Below are 19,352 nucleotides of genomic sequence, written 5' to 3'. Positions count from 1 at the left end.
CGATGTTTTATGTACCGCATAAGATAGTTGACGGTGCCGTTGCGGTATATCCGCAGGGCGAAGTGAACAGGGATGATGGGATCTTTGAAATCTCCATGCATTATGAAATACGTATCCGGCAACCAGATATCGTTGTAATGGTGAATCGCATTTAAAAACTCATATTTGGATTTGTTGCTATAACGCAGTCGTGGATCGTACCACTGTTGCTGCAGTAAGAATTCCACCTCGTATTTCTGTGAAAGCAGAAAAGATACGATCGTAGCTCACATAATCTTGATTACATTTTAATGTATGATTTTATTATGATGCATGAAGAGAGAAATCATGGAATTGTCGCAGTTAGCTCGCAGACTTTTTCTTCCTAATTACAGATTTCTCATGTAAGTATAAAATACATTTTCACAAATACATATATAATTCAATTTACCAAAAAAGTTGACGTCTGTATTTCTGATTTACGACTATTCTTTAATTCTTATCTCTTTAACATCATAGTTAAGCGTTGTATTATTTTTTCTATCCATATATAAAGGGAAAATACATAATTATATTACCAGACTGGACTCGTCAGGAGAAGCTAAGCTCAACAGCAATACGCTCACGTTTACAGTCAATGTTCCTGAAACAACGAATTAAGTTTAATTTTACCTGTTACATTCCAGATCGTCCGATCGATCACGTTGCAAAGTTGTTAACACCCATTTTTTGAAATTAATATAAGAGGTATTTTTGTAAGGCTACAACAATAACAGATTCTTCAACGCCTTTAATAAACAAAAGGAAACACGACCGGGCATTACGGTAAACATACAGAGATATCTTACAATCGACTCGTGCTATAAGGGCGAAGATTCTGTGTTTAGTAAATTATTCCATCACTTGTATAAATAGTCTGCTGCATGTATTTAAGAGGCTTCGTATTTTTTATATACACAGGAGAAAATCATTTAGAATAATTTGTAGTTCCCGTATTAAACATTGTACCAAAGAGAATGCTATAGTGTTGCAAATCATAGATCGATCGGTGCAAAATTTTTCTCATTGCATGGAAATCGTCTAGTGCGATTTCTATACAATTTTAAGTATGTAGAGTGCAATCTTCTATAAAGATATTAGATTTCTCTATGTGCATGTATGTCTGTATTTGTTATATAAATCAACATAAGCTGAGATGCTGTTAAGGAATACGCTGAAAGCTTTCTTCGAGCCATGCTGTGCACATGCTGCTATTTATTTGGAAAGAAGCTGAGGTCGTGATTAGGACTTGGATTGGCTTACGAACTTTGTCCTAAAATGATTATTGTAGCTTTCTCTCTTCCTTTCTCTCTCTTTTCTCTCTCGTTCTCACACACACACACATACACTCTCTCTCCCCCCTCTCCCTCTTTTTCTTTCTCACTTTGTCTTTTTCAGGATATATTAAGTTTTTCTCGATTTCAAACGCATTTACTCAAAACCTCGCAACGAGTGCACAAAGTTGCGCAATATGTATTGCAAAAAATGAACAATACCATCTAATCATTAGTCATTGCCATCACCTATGAAAACAAATTGCGAACATTATATCTTGCTAGAAAATACGTGTATATGTAAATCTATCACTACCAAGAATGTCATAAAACTCACATAACATTTACTCTGACACTACGTTGTTACATGACAAATAATGTGATACTAGACAAACATGTTCCATTCCTCGATGGTGGAAAACTAGACAATGTATTTTAGGTAAGAGAAATGGAGATCATTCTACTATAAAACAGCGCGTACTCTGTTTGGAGCATATACATTTGTCTTTGGATACATCTGTCCCTGGATACAACATCCACATAAATGTCTCAATCTATCAAGAAGGACTAGAGTTCCAACCAGCGATCCGACTGTTATCACGTGTAAACACAGCAAATTAAGACCGATATGTTTACTGCGAAAAAAGTAGAGAGAATGGAGTTGCACCCCGGAAATAGGATGTGATCTCGCCAAAATTTGTGCTGATCCTTTGTAAACGGAAAACCAATGAATCTTTAAATTTATAAATGTGATATTTCTGTATACTAAAGAGATATTTTTCAAAGTTTCACAAAATCTTTCACTCTTTCATAATCTCACAACAATGTTTATATTATACGTTTATATCAATCACGTAATGCGCGCAATAAACTTAAAAAAAAAAAAAGAAGAAACAATATTGGCATGCATGTTAGTGATTCGTAAACACGCCGGTGTCCATTCAATTCTTCATAAGAACGTATCATGATGAGAACATTAATAATTCGATGTATCGAGCATGAAAATCAAACCACCTTGATTGGAATGTAAAACCAGCGATTGACAATCGAATTATCTTATATCGCGCTGTAATAATCGAATTTATTTTATGGCATTTGTGACTGATGGAAACAGATGGTATGTTGTATCGCAATAATGTTTATTTATCGGATCCGATTTCATGCCGGTTCTTATTAATAAACTAGATTTTTCGCCCGCGTTTTATATATATGTTTGTCTCGTGATTAAAAACAAAATCGGATCCGTTTACAAAATCACGAAAATTTTTCACAAAGAATTAATTCGAAACCCAATATACGCTAATAAATATGCAACGCGAATATCTGAAAAGTTCAGTCGGGCATTATTGGAAAAATTCTATCATGTATGGAAGCGAAGGGAAATTAATCCGATGTGTATATATCTAATCGATTTCTTCGTAAGAAAAGGTGTGTGAAATCGAATAATATTGTGAATAATATTTGAGAGCATTGTGATTAACAAAAATCGGTAAATCGGAGTGAAATTGGGAGATGTCGAATGAATGAAAAACGATTTGATGATTGTGCAGGTGAGGGGAAAAGTCCGCTGCCACAACTAAACATACACATCACAAGTCACAGTCCCACAAATACGAGCTCTTAGTACCAACGATTGCATCTCTCTTTTTCTTAATGAACGTTGGACAATTAAACATCAAGTTCGTTCATTCACATCATCATTCCTTGATCGTTCAACAATGTTACCATCAATGTTTTGTCCAATTCTCTTTGTGCATATATGTATGTAAGTATACATATACGTGTATGAAATTATTAAAGTGCTAAAATTGTGTGTAAAAGTTTAGATCGACGGTATAACGGATTGCTGATACAGTTAATGCATTTGGCAGTAAATATAGACATTAATACTTCAACATCCACACATTCTTATACAACTTTCCGTTCTATTATATAATAAAAATCATTTTAATACAATTTAATTGTATTAAAATAGCTTTTATTCATAAAAATGCTGACGTTTTTAATAATATAGTAGATAGTATAAATATTATTATTTATAAATATTCTAAAATTAAACCACCTAACAAGAGAACTATATAATGTGTTACCCTTTGATTTGACCGAATTTTTGAAAGTAGCATCGAAAAGAACAACACATATTTTGCCGTTTGCTCTTAAGACACCGAAATTGGCCGGAACACATGGTTAAAGGACATTAGATTGTAGATTCAAATCCCAGTAATGACAAACTTTTGCATATTATTTTTATTTCGCTTATAAATTTCTTTAAAATCAATTTGTTTGTGTTTATCTAATTGAACATGACACGAAAGATATAAATATTTTTTATATAAGCGAAATAGAGAAATACAATGCAAAACAAAATGGAAAAAAGTATGTCATTACTGGAATTTGAATTGGAGATTTAGAATTTTACGTGTGTTTCGACTAATTTTATCTTATATATTTATTTCAGCTTTTAACTACGACAAAATATATGTCGATATTTTTTCTATACCTGACCTGACCTACTGACAAAAATTTAATAAAATTAAGGGATAACGCATTATGTGGTACTTTTGCACGTATATAATTCAATAAAACATTAAAAATATATATTACATATTATACGTCTCTTAAAGAGAATAAAATATTGTGATATGTGTAATTTGTTAATGTAATTTATAATATCTTTTTTAAAGAATAAAATATAGTAGTGACGTGTGTAATTTGTTAATAGAATTATTATAATCTTTTATGTACAGCCGAATCTCCGTATATTTAACATTCATATTCTTCATCGTCTCTGTATTCTTCGCATTTTTAATCTCCGCATCCTTAACATCTTCTTTTGCTTTGCTCTTTTGCTTGCATGAATTAATTTGCATTTGCAATATGACTTGTAACTGCATTATGAATATACTTTCTGCATTTAAAAGGAAATGCGTATTAGATGTTAGAAAGAAAAAAAAAGATGAAACGTAGAAGAGTTCAACTACAAAAAACAAACTATATATGTATATCCATTACATCGTCTGTGCTATTAATATTTTCGTTTTGCAGATGTGCTATTGGCATTTGAATTGGAAATTGAGCGGAAGTATTAAAAACAGAGAGGTTGTTTGATCTTCGTATATCAAGAGAGAGTACGGAAATTCGACTGTATATTATATCAAGACATGTGTATATACTGCCTGACCGGCTTGTAAACCTTCGCGCAGAAGATCGATACACGTCCTATTCAGTACTTAACTCGATCAATTGTATCAACTATCAATAAATAATTTAATTATTAATCAATGATAATGTTAGTGATCACATACTTAAATGTTTTATTTATTTTTAATTAGCAGACAACCTTTTTAATTATATCTCACTAAAATTGATTATAGAATTCTTATTAAATTAGAAAGTTAAATTAAAATTTAACAATTAAAAAGTGATTTTTAAAAATTAAAATACAAAATATATTATTTTAGAAGTATCATTTTTTTCCTTAAATGGTCTAGTTTTCAAACTGTTAACAATGCATGCAATTGTTAGCAAATTCGATTTGCATGATTTGCAATTTTCACGAATGTATTTATAAACATTATTTTATTTGTTTATAAATATGCAAACAGAAAAATACGTATTAACGTAGGAATATTCTTTTGTCTTAAAAAAATTAATTTTTTATTGTTACTTCTAACTAATAAGTTATACTTTGTATATATATGTTTAACAATAGATTGTAAATCTTTTAATCTCTATTACAAAGTAGTACGACAAGTGGTTAAATTGAACAAATCGAGCCGATACTGAATAAGTCGAGCAGATTAATTTAAGTGGATTAATATCACGATAACGTTGGATAATCTTCTCTACAAATGATATTGTGTAGTAACAAGAAATAAATGTTAAAGGACGGACCGCGAAGGTGAGTGCGGAGGTTTTGGTGCGACGTGTAGTGGTTATTGTTCTGGTTCTTGTACTGGTTCTTGGAGTCGATAGAGGAGATCGACGACTGGTTTGTCAAGCCGGCAGTGTCACCAGGCCATCTCATTCCGCAGCAGAATTCAGCATCTGTAACACCCAATAGCTCTTGCGCACGTCGTCTTATCCTCACTTTGTGTGCATTCTTCGTCTATTCCATTTCAATATACGGCTTCAAAAAAAACTACTTATAAGCATATACAATATATGTCCTCTGTGTTTTATTGTTTTTCGCTTATGACTATATAGATCTCGATCTATATACGGCTTACATTTCCGATAATTATTCAACGAAGAAGAGAGTTATAGCTCATTAAACTAAAAGTTACATATATTTTTACTCCATTTCTTCTGTTTATTATTAATTAACATATCGTGATACATTTAACTAATATGTCGATACAATCGTGTGATATTGTTTATGGGAAACAGTGTTCTTAGAAGAATGATGAGAAAAATTGTGTAAGTTTTTCAGTGTATGTTTTTATAACACCAAACAACCCTTGCCCACATCCCATCTTTTCTTAAAAAGCCCGATTTTTCACAATCATAAAACAAATTAATGTCGTGTAATTTTCCTTTATTCAATTTTTGTGCGTATTAACGAGGACAACGAGGTATTTATTATTAGTGAAATATAGGGTGTTCGTTATGTCGTTTGCAATTTTAGAAACTCCTAATAATCTGAGAAAAGAGAGAGATTTGAAAACTGTAACTTACGATAAATAGCGAAATGTTTTTTCTCCGTAAGAAGGCCATTTCAAGTACTTAAAGTAAAATCGTATAATTTTTTCTTTATAGCATATCAAGAGACAAATTCAACAACAGGAATTTTTATGAAGAAAAAAAATTTTTTTATTTCTTTTATTGCGTAAGTTATAGATTTCATAAAATAGATATAATTTTGTCTGTAACTTTTTTATTATCGGAAGTGCCTTTAAAAATGTACGATGTCATTATAACACATTACTCTATTGGTATCATACAGAATTCAGCGGATTGAAGACATCTCGCGAAAGAATCAGTAATCTATGTTATCGCATGACATGTATGAAGCCGTTTCATGATGAAGTCTGAATAATGCAATCTTATAGCTGCAGCTCCTTGTTTCTTGGATATATTCGGTTTTCTTCTAATCGACAATTTGGTTTATGCACTTGTATTGTGATACTTTTGTCACATTTAGACTTGATTGTCTGTAAATTACAATAGACAATTTGCAGTATGTATAAATTATATCTTTTTTGAAAAGTAATTGTGTATTTTCTTTACATCAACTAGTTTATCTCATTCTTCTGTACATAAAAAAAATTAAGTTACAGTTATAAAAACATTAATAATTTATGAAGTTTTTTTACGCCATACATTTACCATGGCAAAATTTTATTAAAATCAGAATTTGCGAGATTTGTTTGTTATATTAATTCGATGAGCAATGACTAATAAAAATTAAATTGAAGTGGAATGTGTTAGATAAGATTAAGTCAGATATTAAAAATTTAATTTCTAATTTACAATATAATTTTAATGACAGGCATATTTCTATACAAAAATTTCATATTTTTGTCACAGATCTGATAGTGTTTATAATTCATAAACTAAACATTTTGGAATTAAGTATTTTGGAATTATTTTTAGTTTCAAAAAATAGAATTAAAGATTACTGTTGAAGTAGTCGCCAAAATTATCGGAATTATATCGAGAGAAGCATTTTTGTCATATCACTGTATTTAAATATAGACTACATAGTTCTATATATAAAATTACCTAAAATTAATTCGTTTATGACTGCAAATGGTCTATCATAATTAACTCACTTAATTATCGAAGTATTATTAGTGTCTGATTAATGGTCTATATTATGATGTAGGATATATTATGATGGATGGACAGATTTATTAGACTCTTCGTATAATGTAATGGCAGCATTAAATGCACGTGTCAGTCCTGGTGTTAATAACTAGGTGCACCATTTCCATATATGCAAAAGCGGTTGTTACTCAGCCATGGCTGTAACCAACCATGTCTATGATATGTCCATGTGTCGTTAATAGCATTCCGACCCTACAGAACATTATAAATATACCATTTGACACGTACCTCCAATCTTACTCAAACATATTCCAATGTTATAGGCCTGCATTAGTATAGATCAAGATGCATTTTGAGCTCAATTTTCTTTAAGTTCGAATCAACTTAAAATGGATGAGAGAATCGTTCCGAGACTAGCATATCTAAATATCGAAAAACTTTTTCCTCCGCGAACGTGAAATTCGAATGGGAGTAGGGAGGTGATGAATTGTTCGCTCGAATTGCGCCTTGCTCTCTTACAATTTTTATCACGCGTCCTATATTTTTTTCCTCTTTTATTTCCGTTTTTTTTTAAATCTTTTTCGCACTTTTCTTACGTCATGTTATTAAGAATACGTCGATTTACAAGAAGTACTCTTACGACGAGGGGTGAGCAGTGAGCTGTGGTTGTGTGGTGCTGTGTGGTGGTAGCGGTGCCGGTGATGTTCAAGGTGCTCTGGATGGTCGAGGGTCATTTGGATACAGAGGTGAGGGGTGTAGTTGCCTTGATTTTGGCAGTGGGATGGGAGCCTCAGTGTACCTTGGACCGGCGGCAGAAGCCGCTTGTCGTAACGGTTCGCTAGCAGCAGGGTGTCCAGAATCTCCTTGTCCGATTTTCCCTCCTCGAAGCTGCAACACAATGCATTGTAGGTATACCCGGTAGGTATCAGGCGAGTTTACGGTAGTTTTTCTGCAAACTTCCAGTAGATAATCTTCTCTGTCTCGATATACCTCGAAAATCGTTTCGCTCGATCACGGCGAAATAGAAAGAATATATTGCAGTATATTTTACGAAAATTAATATTTGGTTGGTTGTTTCAAAATCGTTAAAGAAGGTGTGGGACAACCTCACGGGATTAAAAGCATCATCTTGAAGTGATCGATGCTATATGTATAACGTTGTTAAAGTTTACTCTTCTAAATACAACGTATTCATTTGTATTCATTTAAAACATATGTACATGTAGAAATCTACTAATTCAATAAAAATTCAGCTTTCTAAAGCACTATACAAAACTGCATCTAATTTCACCCACATTACGATATAACGGGTATAAGATGCTACCAAAGAACTTTACCATCGGTCTACTTGTGCTAATACATTCAATGCAATAGTACAATCGAAACATTCGTGATATCGATATACATGATTCCCTTTCTATCACCAGTTAATGACGTCAGTAAAAAACATACTGATAATTCTATTTTCGATCCATAAAATCCTATGATTACATGTTTCTACATGCAGAGAAATCCTATCAAAATCGTAATTTCCATCTCGCTCTCTTCGACTAAAATGCACAATAGAGTAACATGATTGTCAAGTAATCAGTTATAGATATTTATAAAAGCGCTTTAGACTAGGAAGGGGGAAGTATACTTGGACTACATCGACACAATGTGCGATTATGTTATGTATCGCGTAGCCGATCGATAACTATTAGCCGCACAATTGAAGGGTTTGAATTAATATTGCACTAAATGGGACGATTTTTATGATAAAAGAATCGCAAAAGTGATATATTGTATTTCCTTCGAATTTGCATTGTATATACATATACAAGAATAAGATTATTTTCACGAAAATACCTATTATCCGCAATTTCGGACAACTTGAATTTATTCGGGCGTCCGTCAATCATTGCCAGTTATACTATCTTCCTTCCTCTCTAATGAGCGGAACATGGATGTTCTACGACAATACAATTGGATTTAGCTTCTCGACACATCATCACTCTCTCCCATAATATACACGTATTGTTTTCTTCCTCGAACCTCTCCGGGTCATAAAATATAACGTATCGCGATAGTATTAGGATGATCGAGAAGCTAAGAAACAACTCGTATATATGGCAATTATCTTAGTTGTGTGCTATACGTACATGTCTTCGGCACGAGCGAGGGTGACGAAAGTAAAGGCAAGTGTGAGGATACAAAGGGAGGTGAAGATGAGGGAACTCGCGAAGGAGGTGAGAGACAGCGAGAGGATGGACGAGAGGCGGCCGCCACCACCCGCACACCGCCCTAGCGCCACCCAACCCATTCTATGTCATCTGAAACAGAAAAAATAGTATCTTAACATTAAAAGATATCTTAATTTATAATAGAAGTTTATTTGAATTTATGTGTTTCCTCCTTTCTCTTTTTTTCACAAAAATAAAATTTTTGATAAAGCTCTTATTGGCCATAATTAAAATATAATACCATCTTTATTTTTGGCCGTACAATATATTACTATTTGCGCTGTTTGCTTAAAAGAAATTTCTCAGAATAAGCTAGCTTTTTAGGCATCTCATAATGTCTCATTAAAACTGCATGCTTTTAGTTTGTAATATTATTAATATCGCGATATAATACCAATGCTCTCTAATACCAGTTTTCAAATACAATTTTGTTGACGAAATTTAATTTTTAATGTTCAATTAATCTTAAAATAATAACAACTTATTCGCTTCATAACAAACCAATTAAATATCTTCTAATCTCAAAATCCTAAAAAACATTTTTGTGCATTTTCAGTTTAATTAAAACTTTTCTTCCTAAACAGTGATTAAAAACGGAACTCGCATTTAACTACGGTTAGCAGAGAGCAACGTTTAATTGCGTTCTCTCATATATACATGAGATAATGTTTGCGCGCAATTGCTTGGCATTTCAATTTACAATGGTCTGCTTATTTGTGGTAAATTAATGTGTAATATGTCATGGCATAATTTAATGTCGTCCTGAGAATGCCTTTTCAACGTACTTCTTTCAATCTCAGTTTATACTTAGAATATTTTTCATGCGCGGTAAATTAGGGTATTAACGAGTTAACAAATAATTTATATATAACATTGTTAGCTATATTATACTCAATATGTACGTGATGCTACAGACAATATATTATCAAATTTAGAGATATATCAATTAAAATTTGAAAATATAATTTTTGTGTAGATTGTGTAGATAGACAAATTGTTTTGTAGATTATTTCAACGGGCTAAATTAATTATAATATAGTCTTCGTGGATTCTCTCGTATTAGAAAAACTTTAGCTTAAACAGATTGCTGTACCAATCTATATTTAGGAATGAAATTCGTGTTTCAATATTGATGATGTTGTTTGAGCTACACGATGCAGTTATACACAATTATCACGTTCTCAAGTTAGTGTTTGTGTAACAACTGTATTTGAATTTAAACCATACTGTTTACACGAAACATGATGCATATACATGATTTATATGTAAATACCATAAAGACACTTTTGCAAGATATAAATTACATGAAAATCTAGTTACGTATATTTTCTCATATACATAAATATACTTATGTGCATTGTAATTATAATATATAAATATAAATAATAAAGAGAGCGCTTATATAAATAAGACTTTCACAAAGATCAATAACACTTCGATTAAGCCAAAGCGAATTCTGCCACATTAAAATCTACTTTTTTATTTTTCATTATAAATAGATTGTAATGTAGGAAAAGATAGAGAGCCGCCAACTCGGTATCACTCAGTTATAGATGTTGATACAGCGAAAAAAAACGCGGTCTAGCACGCGGCTATAAGAAAATTATAACCAACGACCGATTGTGCGTATGCCATGCTGTAATAATCGTACTTGTGTACGTGCCATCCCGAAACTGAAGTGACACACTTAAGAATATGTGTGAAATTGTTAAATATTGAAGCGACTGATGAAGGGGCGTTATTCAGAGAGTCAAGTGTACAGTCAAGGGTGTAACTGTAATATCGTCCATTCGGATTTACTGTACCTTACAACGCATTAAAATTTATACGGACTCTCGCATGTCGATAATACGTAATATCTAATCTATAATATTGTAGTCAGATTCGAGAGAGAAATGACAGTAATAATAAAGATTGATGAAGACATATGAGCAATAGTCTATAAATAATGTCTATAAATAATCTATAAATGCTCAGGAGACATATAATAATTATTATTGTCAAATAAGTAAATAATAGAGATTGTAATATATTGCTGCTCATGTCAATCATCTTATATATATATATATATATATATATTTACGCATTATCAATAAAGTTTAAAAAGTTTCTTTTTTAAATTAAAACAAGTTACAAATTTTACTGAAGCAACTAATTTTGAATAAACTTTCTCGACTATATCTGACAAATAATTTGCCAGATATAGTCAAGAAGGTTTATTCATTATTGTATTTTATTCACTGGCGAAGAAAATCTCCTATTTGTTAACTAATTTTGACAAATGTTAAAATCTATTTTTAATGTAGAACTGTGAAACTATTAAATACCTTTCCCCAGTGTAAACATAATTTTATTTTATTTTTTATATTCAAGATTTTTTATTTCCGAGAGAGAGAAAGTATTAAAGAATGTTTCATATAAAATGTTACAGATCTAGAAAAAATATGACACGCACACAATGCATTAATAAGATGTATCTATATACAATTTCTATAAAATGTATTTTTATGAAATATATTAACATTATTATATTTTATATATTTTTCAAATAAAATTATATTATTTTTTAGCGACATTTTTTCACAGAATTCGATCGCTAGTCGCTCTGCACATAAAAATATTAAGATCAAAATCTTAAGATAAAAATCATAAAAAAATTAATAGTGTATGAAACGCTTCATATTTTATTCCAAAATATTTAGATACATACCCGAAATTCTTCAAATTTTAATTTCAGAGTGTAATGTACTCTGATTCAATAATTTTAAAACCACAGAAAAAATGCAAGGAAATGCACATTTTACAAATATTATAGATAGAATATTTTCATTCCTCTATACATATCGAACAAATTCCTGCGCCGCGTCGGTTAGAAGCGTTATAACAGTGACACATTGACATCATTGTACAAGAGAAAAGAAAAGAGAACATCGTGAGCAGTGGAGTGGGCAGTGGCAGTCAGACCGGCGGGCGTCCACGCTGGTATAAACGCTACCAGCGTACAGCTGATGCCATCCGATCAATACGGAGCGTTGCGGCATGGAACATTATAGAGAGTACGTCACATGGCTTAACCTGTTCCATTCTGAGAGTCCGTAAGCGATTCGTTTCCACGCTTCCCACATGCTTTACATTTTGCGTGGCCTCACAAATCTCAGCCCGTGTCCTGTTTTTGCCTATATCAACCGGCCCTCCGTCGTCCGAATAAATACATAAGCATGCGCGCGCGTTACACACACACACACACACACACACACACACACACACACACACACACACACACACACACACACACACACACACACACACACACACACACACACACACACACACACACACACACACACACACACACACACACACACACACACACACACACACACACACACACACACACACACACACACACACACACACACACACACACACACACACACACACACACACACACAACGCGCACGCGTGCTCTCAAAAATTGTTAAGATTGGGACATTTTTTAAATGTCTTTATAAGTTTCTTCGATATTGGTACTATAAAATTAATTAACATAAAGCTGTAGCGCTAATAATAAAGATACTTTGTGCTTTTCAAACTATATTATATATTATAAAGACTCTTTATTCTTCTAACTCTTATTATTTGGCAATGAGAAAACTTGATTAGTCTACTAATCTCGCCAGGGAAGCACTTGACTGTTTAGTTGTCGAGCAATGATCGCGGGAGTTCTGCGCGAATGAATTGAATTCAACTGTTTAATCACATCGTAGCCCGAGGTACATACATTAGCAATGAAGAATCACGCGAACCCGAAAGGACGAGCGAAGTAAGAAATAGGTGAGGGGCAAGGTTGTGCGCGGTTGATGCGGTATAAACTTAGAAAGGAAATGAAAATCGACGAAAACGATGTTAGTAGAACAAGTAAAAAATGTTAAAGACGAGTAATTGTGAAAGAAAACACGATTTTAAATGGTAGAATATGCATAAATGTAAATTGAAGATCTTGTTAAACTGAGAAGGAAACCTCGGTTGCACAGAAAGCTTCAATATCTTTTTCGAAAATTTAAAATATTATATCATTTAAAGCATTTCTTGAAAAATGTCCTTTAAATGTTTTGCATTTTCAAAGGAAAATCTTTTAAAGCGATAAACATGCTGTGATAATAAATAGCAATAAAAATAAAAGTTAATGTTATTATTATTCAAAGAAAGTCATATGTCTCTGCATAAAATAAAAATGATAGTAATTTATACGCTTTATGATAGTGCACTATTATTTTAATGCATATGCGTAAATATATACCTTAACGTGAGATATGTAGCTGGTCGCAATGGACGAGGCAGGCTTTTGCTATTCGTTGTGTAGGTCTGTCTCTTCAACTTTTACAAGCACTCATCCTCGCGCACGGCCCTCTTCATCCATTTTTGTGAATGGAAAGCTCTTCAGCGTTTCATTGTCATCTCAGCATAGACAAATTATTGTCACCATCATCTAAAAAACAGTAAGTAATGCCGTCAGTTACGATACAATCTTTATAGGATAACAATCGTGGATGGGGAAAACTTTTTGCGGCCGAAGAGCATCATAATCGTGTTCTTCAAGTCCTCGCTGTGATAAGAATTATAAATACGCACCAATATTTTATTTAGCATAATTATATGAGAATAAAAATAATAAAAAGAGAGAGAAGGGGGGGAGAGAGGGAGGGAGAGAATTATATATTTTTTTAATTACTAAAATAAAAATTAATAAAAGAGGCATAGTATGATTTTTGTGCAAGTGATATACTAACTTTATAAGTAATTTTAATTAAGAATTAAAAAATAAAATATATATTAATTTAATTCATTTTCGATTTCTTGAGATCTCTATTTGTGAGGGAAAAGAGAGAAGGGTGGAGGCGTAGAGAGAGAAAGAAAAAAGAGAGATAAAACGCTATTATCTTTGGAAGACTATTATAACATGTGCTTTTTCTCTCTCTCCCTCTCTCTCTCCCTCCTTCCTCTCTTTCTTCCTCCCTCCCCTTTTACTTTTTATCTTTGTTCGTCAATATATAAGTAAGAAAAGTTAAACATCGAGTTAAATCTGTGAGTTTTCCTGCCTACGAAAATTATGCAAGTAAGTGTATTTTCTAAAATAAACAAGACTATAATAAGGAGAACTAATCAAGAAAACTGAATTACTTAGAAATTAGCACAGTAATCTCGTGACTACTGAAGGACGCAGGTCCGTTAACATGACCCTGGCCGTCCGGCTATTCTGTTTCGTAATGCCATCGATAACATGCGCTCTCTTATCGATCCTTACGTTTTGCACCGCACCCGTAGCAGCCACTTTACATTTTCTTACAGAAATAATGATACATGCGCGCGCGATTATTTATATCGATAAGACGCTAGAGAAGAAAACGATTATTTATATCAATAAGACGCTAAAGAAGAAAGCGATATTTATATCAAACTTTTGACATAAATGGCGGCTGTAATCTATAATGGCAACGCAAGAGAAATTAAAGAAAAGGCTGTACGCATGCACAATTTTATTTAGAAACCTAATAAAATATTATCTAATACAGTACACGTCAGAATATTTTTAGATTTAACCTTTCTTTCACAGAAATGCGACGGAAACATATAATTTGTGTGTATTGATGTGCTTCAGATATATGTACGTGATTTCAATAGCAGTATCACGGTTTTCATAAATCACTTATTAATCGGCTCGATCGCTGACCAAGATTGACGGCATGAGGATGAGAAACAATGCACATGTCTTACTTTAGTATATCTACAAGAATAGATCAGTTTTTTCAGTATTCCCTTTAGTTTGAATTTCTTGCAATCTGCCGGTATCTGTTTCTTTATAATCGTCCGTAATATTTGCATGCATTATATAATTAAATCCTTTACGTGTGATTTTTATATAAAGCATGCAAAAATCATAATTATACTGTTTGATTTTGTGAATAATTATTTAAAGGTAATAAATATAAGTTATATCAATCTGAAATGAATATAAAATCAATGCTTATGTAATCTTTAGATGTACACAAATAAATATTATTATAGGTTTATAAGATTAAAAAATTATTATGGATTCAAAAATTATGTTGTGGAAACGTTAAATTAGTTAGAATATGCTTTGATCCCGTTTCCTATTTTTTTTATAGCCTAGTTTCTCCGCACGAGCCCCACTCGTGCGGGGGGTGCAGTTTGAAATATAAAAATTCCTGTGATCAGGTAGACTCGAACCCGATTCCACGGGATTACGAGTCTGGCGCTTTACCATAAAACCACACTGCCACCCAATTATTTAATGAAATATATCATCATTTCTCTAAGAAAACGAATTAGTCACTTGAGTAGAAACAAATTACTTAATTGTAAACTATCGTTAATCGATATTTAATAATCGTTTATCGATTTATAGAACGAGAAAGAAAAAAAAAGAATTTGATTTTTTTTTAAATTGACAAGTAAAATCGATCGCTGAACTGATGCCTAATACCTGCCTTTCTCTTGTAACCGTAATCACCACTTCTACTGCAACCTTCACCCACCTACCGTTTTCAATATGGCTGACCAACTAATAAGACGTCCCACACGCACTCATTTGATTTCAGATTAGTTATCTGATTATAATTTGTAAGGGCCATTTAATAAAAATATGTACTTTGAGAAGTAGATTTTATATATAGAGAGAATTGCCGAAATCATAGGTACTATTTTATGTTATATATATTTCTTACTTGGTATTAAAATATCTGAACGAATTAATATTGGAAACTGTAGCTTGATGTTTAAAACATCTACTATTATATGTTTAACTCTTTGCCAAGACAAATTCATTTGTTATAAATATTTTTATTTTTGTCCTAGTATAAAAAATGCGATTTAACCAAATCCTAAATCGTATCTATTAGTTTTCAAAAATGTATTTATCTCCTTTAAAAATAATAAATTTGGGAATAATAGTAATAAAAATATGGATAAAAAAGTTTATATCTATTACAACAAATAAAAAAGTGTTCAACGGTGTACGCGCGTGTGATATATGTATAGTATATTATGCAGTATATAATTATACATAGATACATACCCAGGTAGCAGAGTGACGTCAAATGATGTATTAGTAACGTCTTAATGACGTCTCTATAACGTCAATAAAACGTCATTAAGACGTCTTTAGACGTCACCCTGCTACCTGGGTATATGTCTGTAGAGAGAAAGTGAGACAAAGAAAGTATTTTTAAAAATATTGGTAAAATTATATATAAAATATCAAGACTACTTTTACTTTTTTTCAGTAAAATATATTTCTATATTTTTTCATTTTACGTATTTATAACTGTTGTCCACAGTTGAGAATGTCATTGACATGCAAGACATTAAAAGTTATTAATACTTAAAAAAACATAAATAAATAAATTATTAAGTATCTGATATTTAAAGCCATTTTTCTATAGAACAGAATATCATATAAAAATTATAAAAAAATTTGTTCCATATTTATTCCATATTTTTATTACGAAGACAAATCTTATATATACATATGTTAAATATGTATACAAATAATATATAATATATCTCAAGTTTATTGGCTAGTACATTCTTTCCTTATGTTGGTAACATTTCATATATTAATAAAACATATGTATAAAATAAACCCAATCTGTTTAAATTTCCATATTTATTTTGTCGAAATATGAAAGGTAATAATAGTTGCATTATATATTTATTTTACAAAATACATATCCTTTGAATGCAAAAAATAGCTTCGATATGACGTAATTTTCTTACTACCTAGGGTGAAGGTTGCAGTAAGAGCAAAGTTATGGTTGCATAATAAGTTTCAATAGCACTGATTGCTGCCTTCCACATCGCTTCAACATCATACCTCCGTATACGTAAATCCGTATATACGTAAATCGGAGTAGTCACATATGGGTTGCAAGGACGCGATTCCGTTATCTTTGTCTTTCTTTCTCTCCCTCTTCCTCTTTTTCTCTCTTTTCCCTGTTTCTAAATATGCGTTTTCTTTACTATAGTAAAGAATACTGAAAATATCATTACCATGCAGTGGTGCATCAGCCGAAGAAAGAAAGTCGTGAGATGGAATCTTGACCTCCCTCAAAGACAAGAGAACAGCTTAAGTCGGACCTTGATCTCGATTCCTTAAGGGGATCCTAAAGCCGTCTGTAATACCGGCTTTCTTTCTTAGCACTAATCTTTTAATTGGCTTTATAGAAATACAAAATTCTTGTCTAAAATTAAAGTACGCATCAAAATCTAGGTCATGGTGGTCGAATTTATATCGAAAACGAGAAAAAATTAATATTTTTGTTAATTTTTGGTATACGTGACGACAATATTTGCTTTGTAAAAAAATTCCACAATAAATATCCACAAAATTAGACCGGCATGACCTAGGGACAACATTTAAGAACAATATCGTGCAATTAGATCTAAGATTAAAAGCCTAGAAAAAAAAATTAGTTTAAATAAACTTTTATATGTGCAAAAGCACATTCAGGTTGACATTGCGTGTAGCGAGAGATGGCGCAACAATCGAAACAAGGACAGATGCCTCTCGTTAGACAAGGACAGATATAGATATATGACATAGAAAACAGGATTAGAAATGTTGACATTACCGACGTCGAGAAAGTTCAGCCTTCACTTTAGGATCCCCTTAAAGGTTTCGTAGCATTTTTATTTTTATGAGAGGTATTAGTCCGCTGCCCAACCATCCTGAAGGATGGTAATAAACTGCGTCTGTCCGCAATATGCGTCTTTTTATAACAGATATATAGAATCTATAATTTAATGCCAATTCCAAACGGCCTGTTGAGAACAGATTATACAAAGTTACAAATTTTGTCAACAAAAAAGCTACAGATAACTTAATGCAAGATTTTATATATACAATGCCGTTGGCAGACTACTAGTAGAAAAATATCAAAATTTTACAAAAATAATGGCAGAAATCAAACACATTTTGACATATTTGCTATACAATTTGATATAGAATAAAGGCAGAATCTATAGAAATAGAGCAATCTGTAAAATCTTTGACTTGATCAAATTATGTCAGCAAGCTCTGTCGGTAAAACATAATCTTAACGTGGGCACAGTTGATGCCAAATTGCTAGCAATTTCTGATCGAATTTCTTGCCAATCTGCTGACATAGTGTGAATAGTTTGCTTACTGGATTAAACAAAATATTTTTCGAGCAGTGAATTAGCAGAAGATGTTTTGTAATATGCGGCCGATCGAGATCATTAAATCTTATAATTTTCTTTCTTGGCAAAATTTAAAATATATAGTTTATTGCGATAGTCTAAGTATTCCACTTAAAATACATTTCGATACAGTAGCTAGAAATATGTTTGCTATATTAGTGAATGTATTAAGGCATCTTGAAAATCGAGTTATAATAATTATGTTCAGGGACGTCCATAAACATTTACGATAGTCACGAGCATGAAATAGAACAAAACCTATAAAACGGAGCCAAATATCGAAATCGAAACTTTGCCAAGTTTACGTTTGGCCATTTGGTGTAGAATGGATCTTATGTTATATAAATAATTAAACTCATTAATTGAAGTTTACCTTGAAATAATCTTGAATTAAAGATTTAGAATTATTGAATCAAAATTTTTTATGAACAGGTGTGTGTGATTCTATTTAACTTTTCAAAAAAATAGTTTAATATCTTGTTTAATTCTGGATATACTCAAGTAGGTATACTGATTAAAGTGAGACTCTGTAAATACATGAAGATTTTAAAACATCATCGAACTGAATTATAAGATTTCAACTTTAAGCTCATGTGTGAGAAAATATTATAATAAAATTAAAAAATTAATTCTTTCTTAATCACTAATACAATTTAATGAGTTTAGAGTTTGAAAAGAGTATTATCTCAAATTAAAAATTTATTTTAATATTCAAAATTATTTAATTTTTTTTAATCTGCTATATGGCATCTGTTATTTTAAATTTTAACTTTTTATTTATGTTAGATTTTAGTGATATCAAAAATTGTTGCGTATATAAAAATACCTG

The 19,352-nt window shown here is 31.8% G+C and overlaps 1 protein-coding gene across 19 annotated transcripts in view; it reads right to left on the bottom strand.

Annotated features, from left to right (window-relative positions):
• Phcl-1 (pH-sensitive chloride channel 1) overlaps window positions 1–19,352 on the bottom strand; it is a 70,104-nt gene that overhangs the window by 20,803 nt on the left and 29,949 nt on the right. For 10 of the 19 annotated variants that reach the window (XM_077403232.1, XM_077403233.1, XM_077403234.1 and 7 more), the window contains 6 exons: window positions 13,584–13,772; window positions 9,203–9,373; window positions 7,702–7,949; window positions 5,187–5,339; window positions 558–622; window positions 16–236 (listed from right to left, as the gene is read on the bottom strand). In XM_077403232.1, coding sequence (XP_077259358.1) covers window positions 16–236; window positions 558–622; window positions 5,187–5,339; window positions 7,702–7,949; window positions 9,203–9,363 — 848 coding nt within the window. In that variant the 5' untranslated portion in view covers window positions 9,364–9,373; window positions 13,584–13,772. Of the gene's footprint in view, window positions 1–15; window positions 237–557; window positions 623–5,186; window positions 5,340–7,701; window positions 7,950–9,202; window positions 9,374–13,583; window positions 13,773–17,353; window positions 18,089–19,352 lie in introns of those variants that run through there. The other 9 variants (XM_077403245.1, XM_077403247.1, XM_077403248.1 and 6 more) reach the window with 4 other exon arrangements.

The sequence above is a fragment of the Temnothorax americanus genome, unplaced genomic scaffold (genome assembly GCF_048541705.1).
Source record: "Temnothorax americanus isolate GAGA-0224 unplaced genomic scaffold, ASM4854170v1 Scaffold17, whole genome shotgun sequence".
In the NCBI taxonomy this organism is placed as follows: domain Eukaryota; kingdom Metazoa; phylum Arthropoda; class Insecta; order Hymenoptera; family Formicidae; genus Temnothorax; species Temnothorax americanus.
This window is presented reverse-complemented; position numbering and strand designations above follow the sequence as displayed.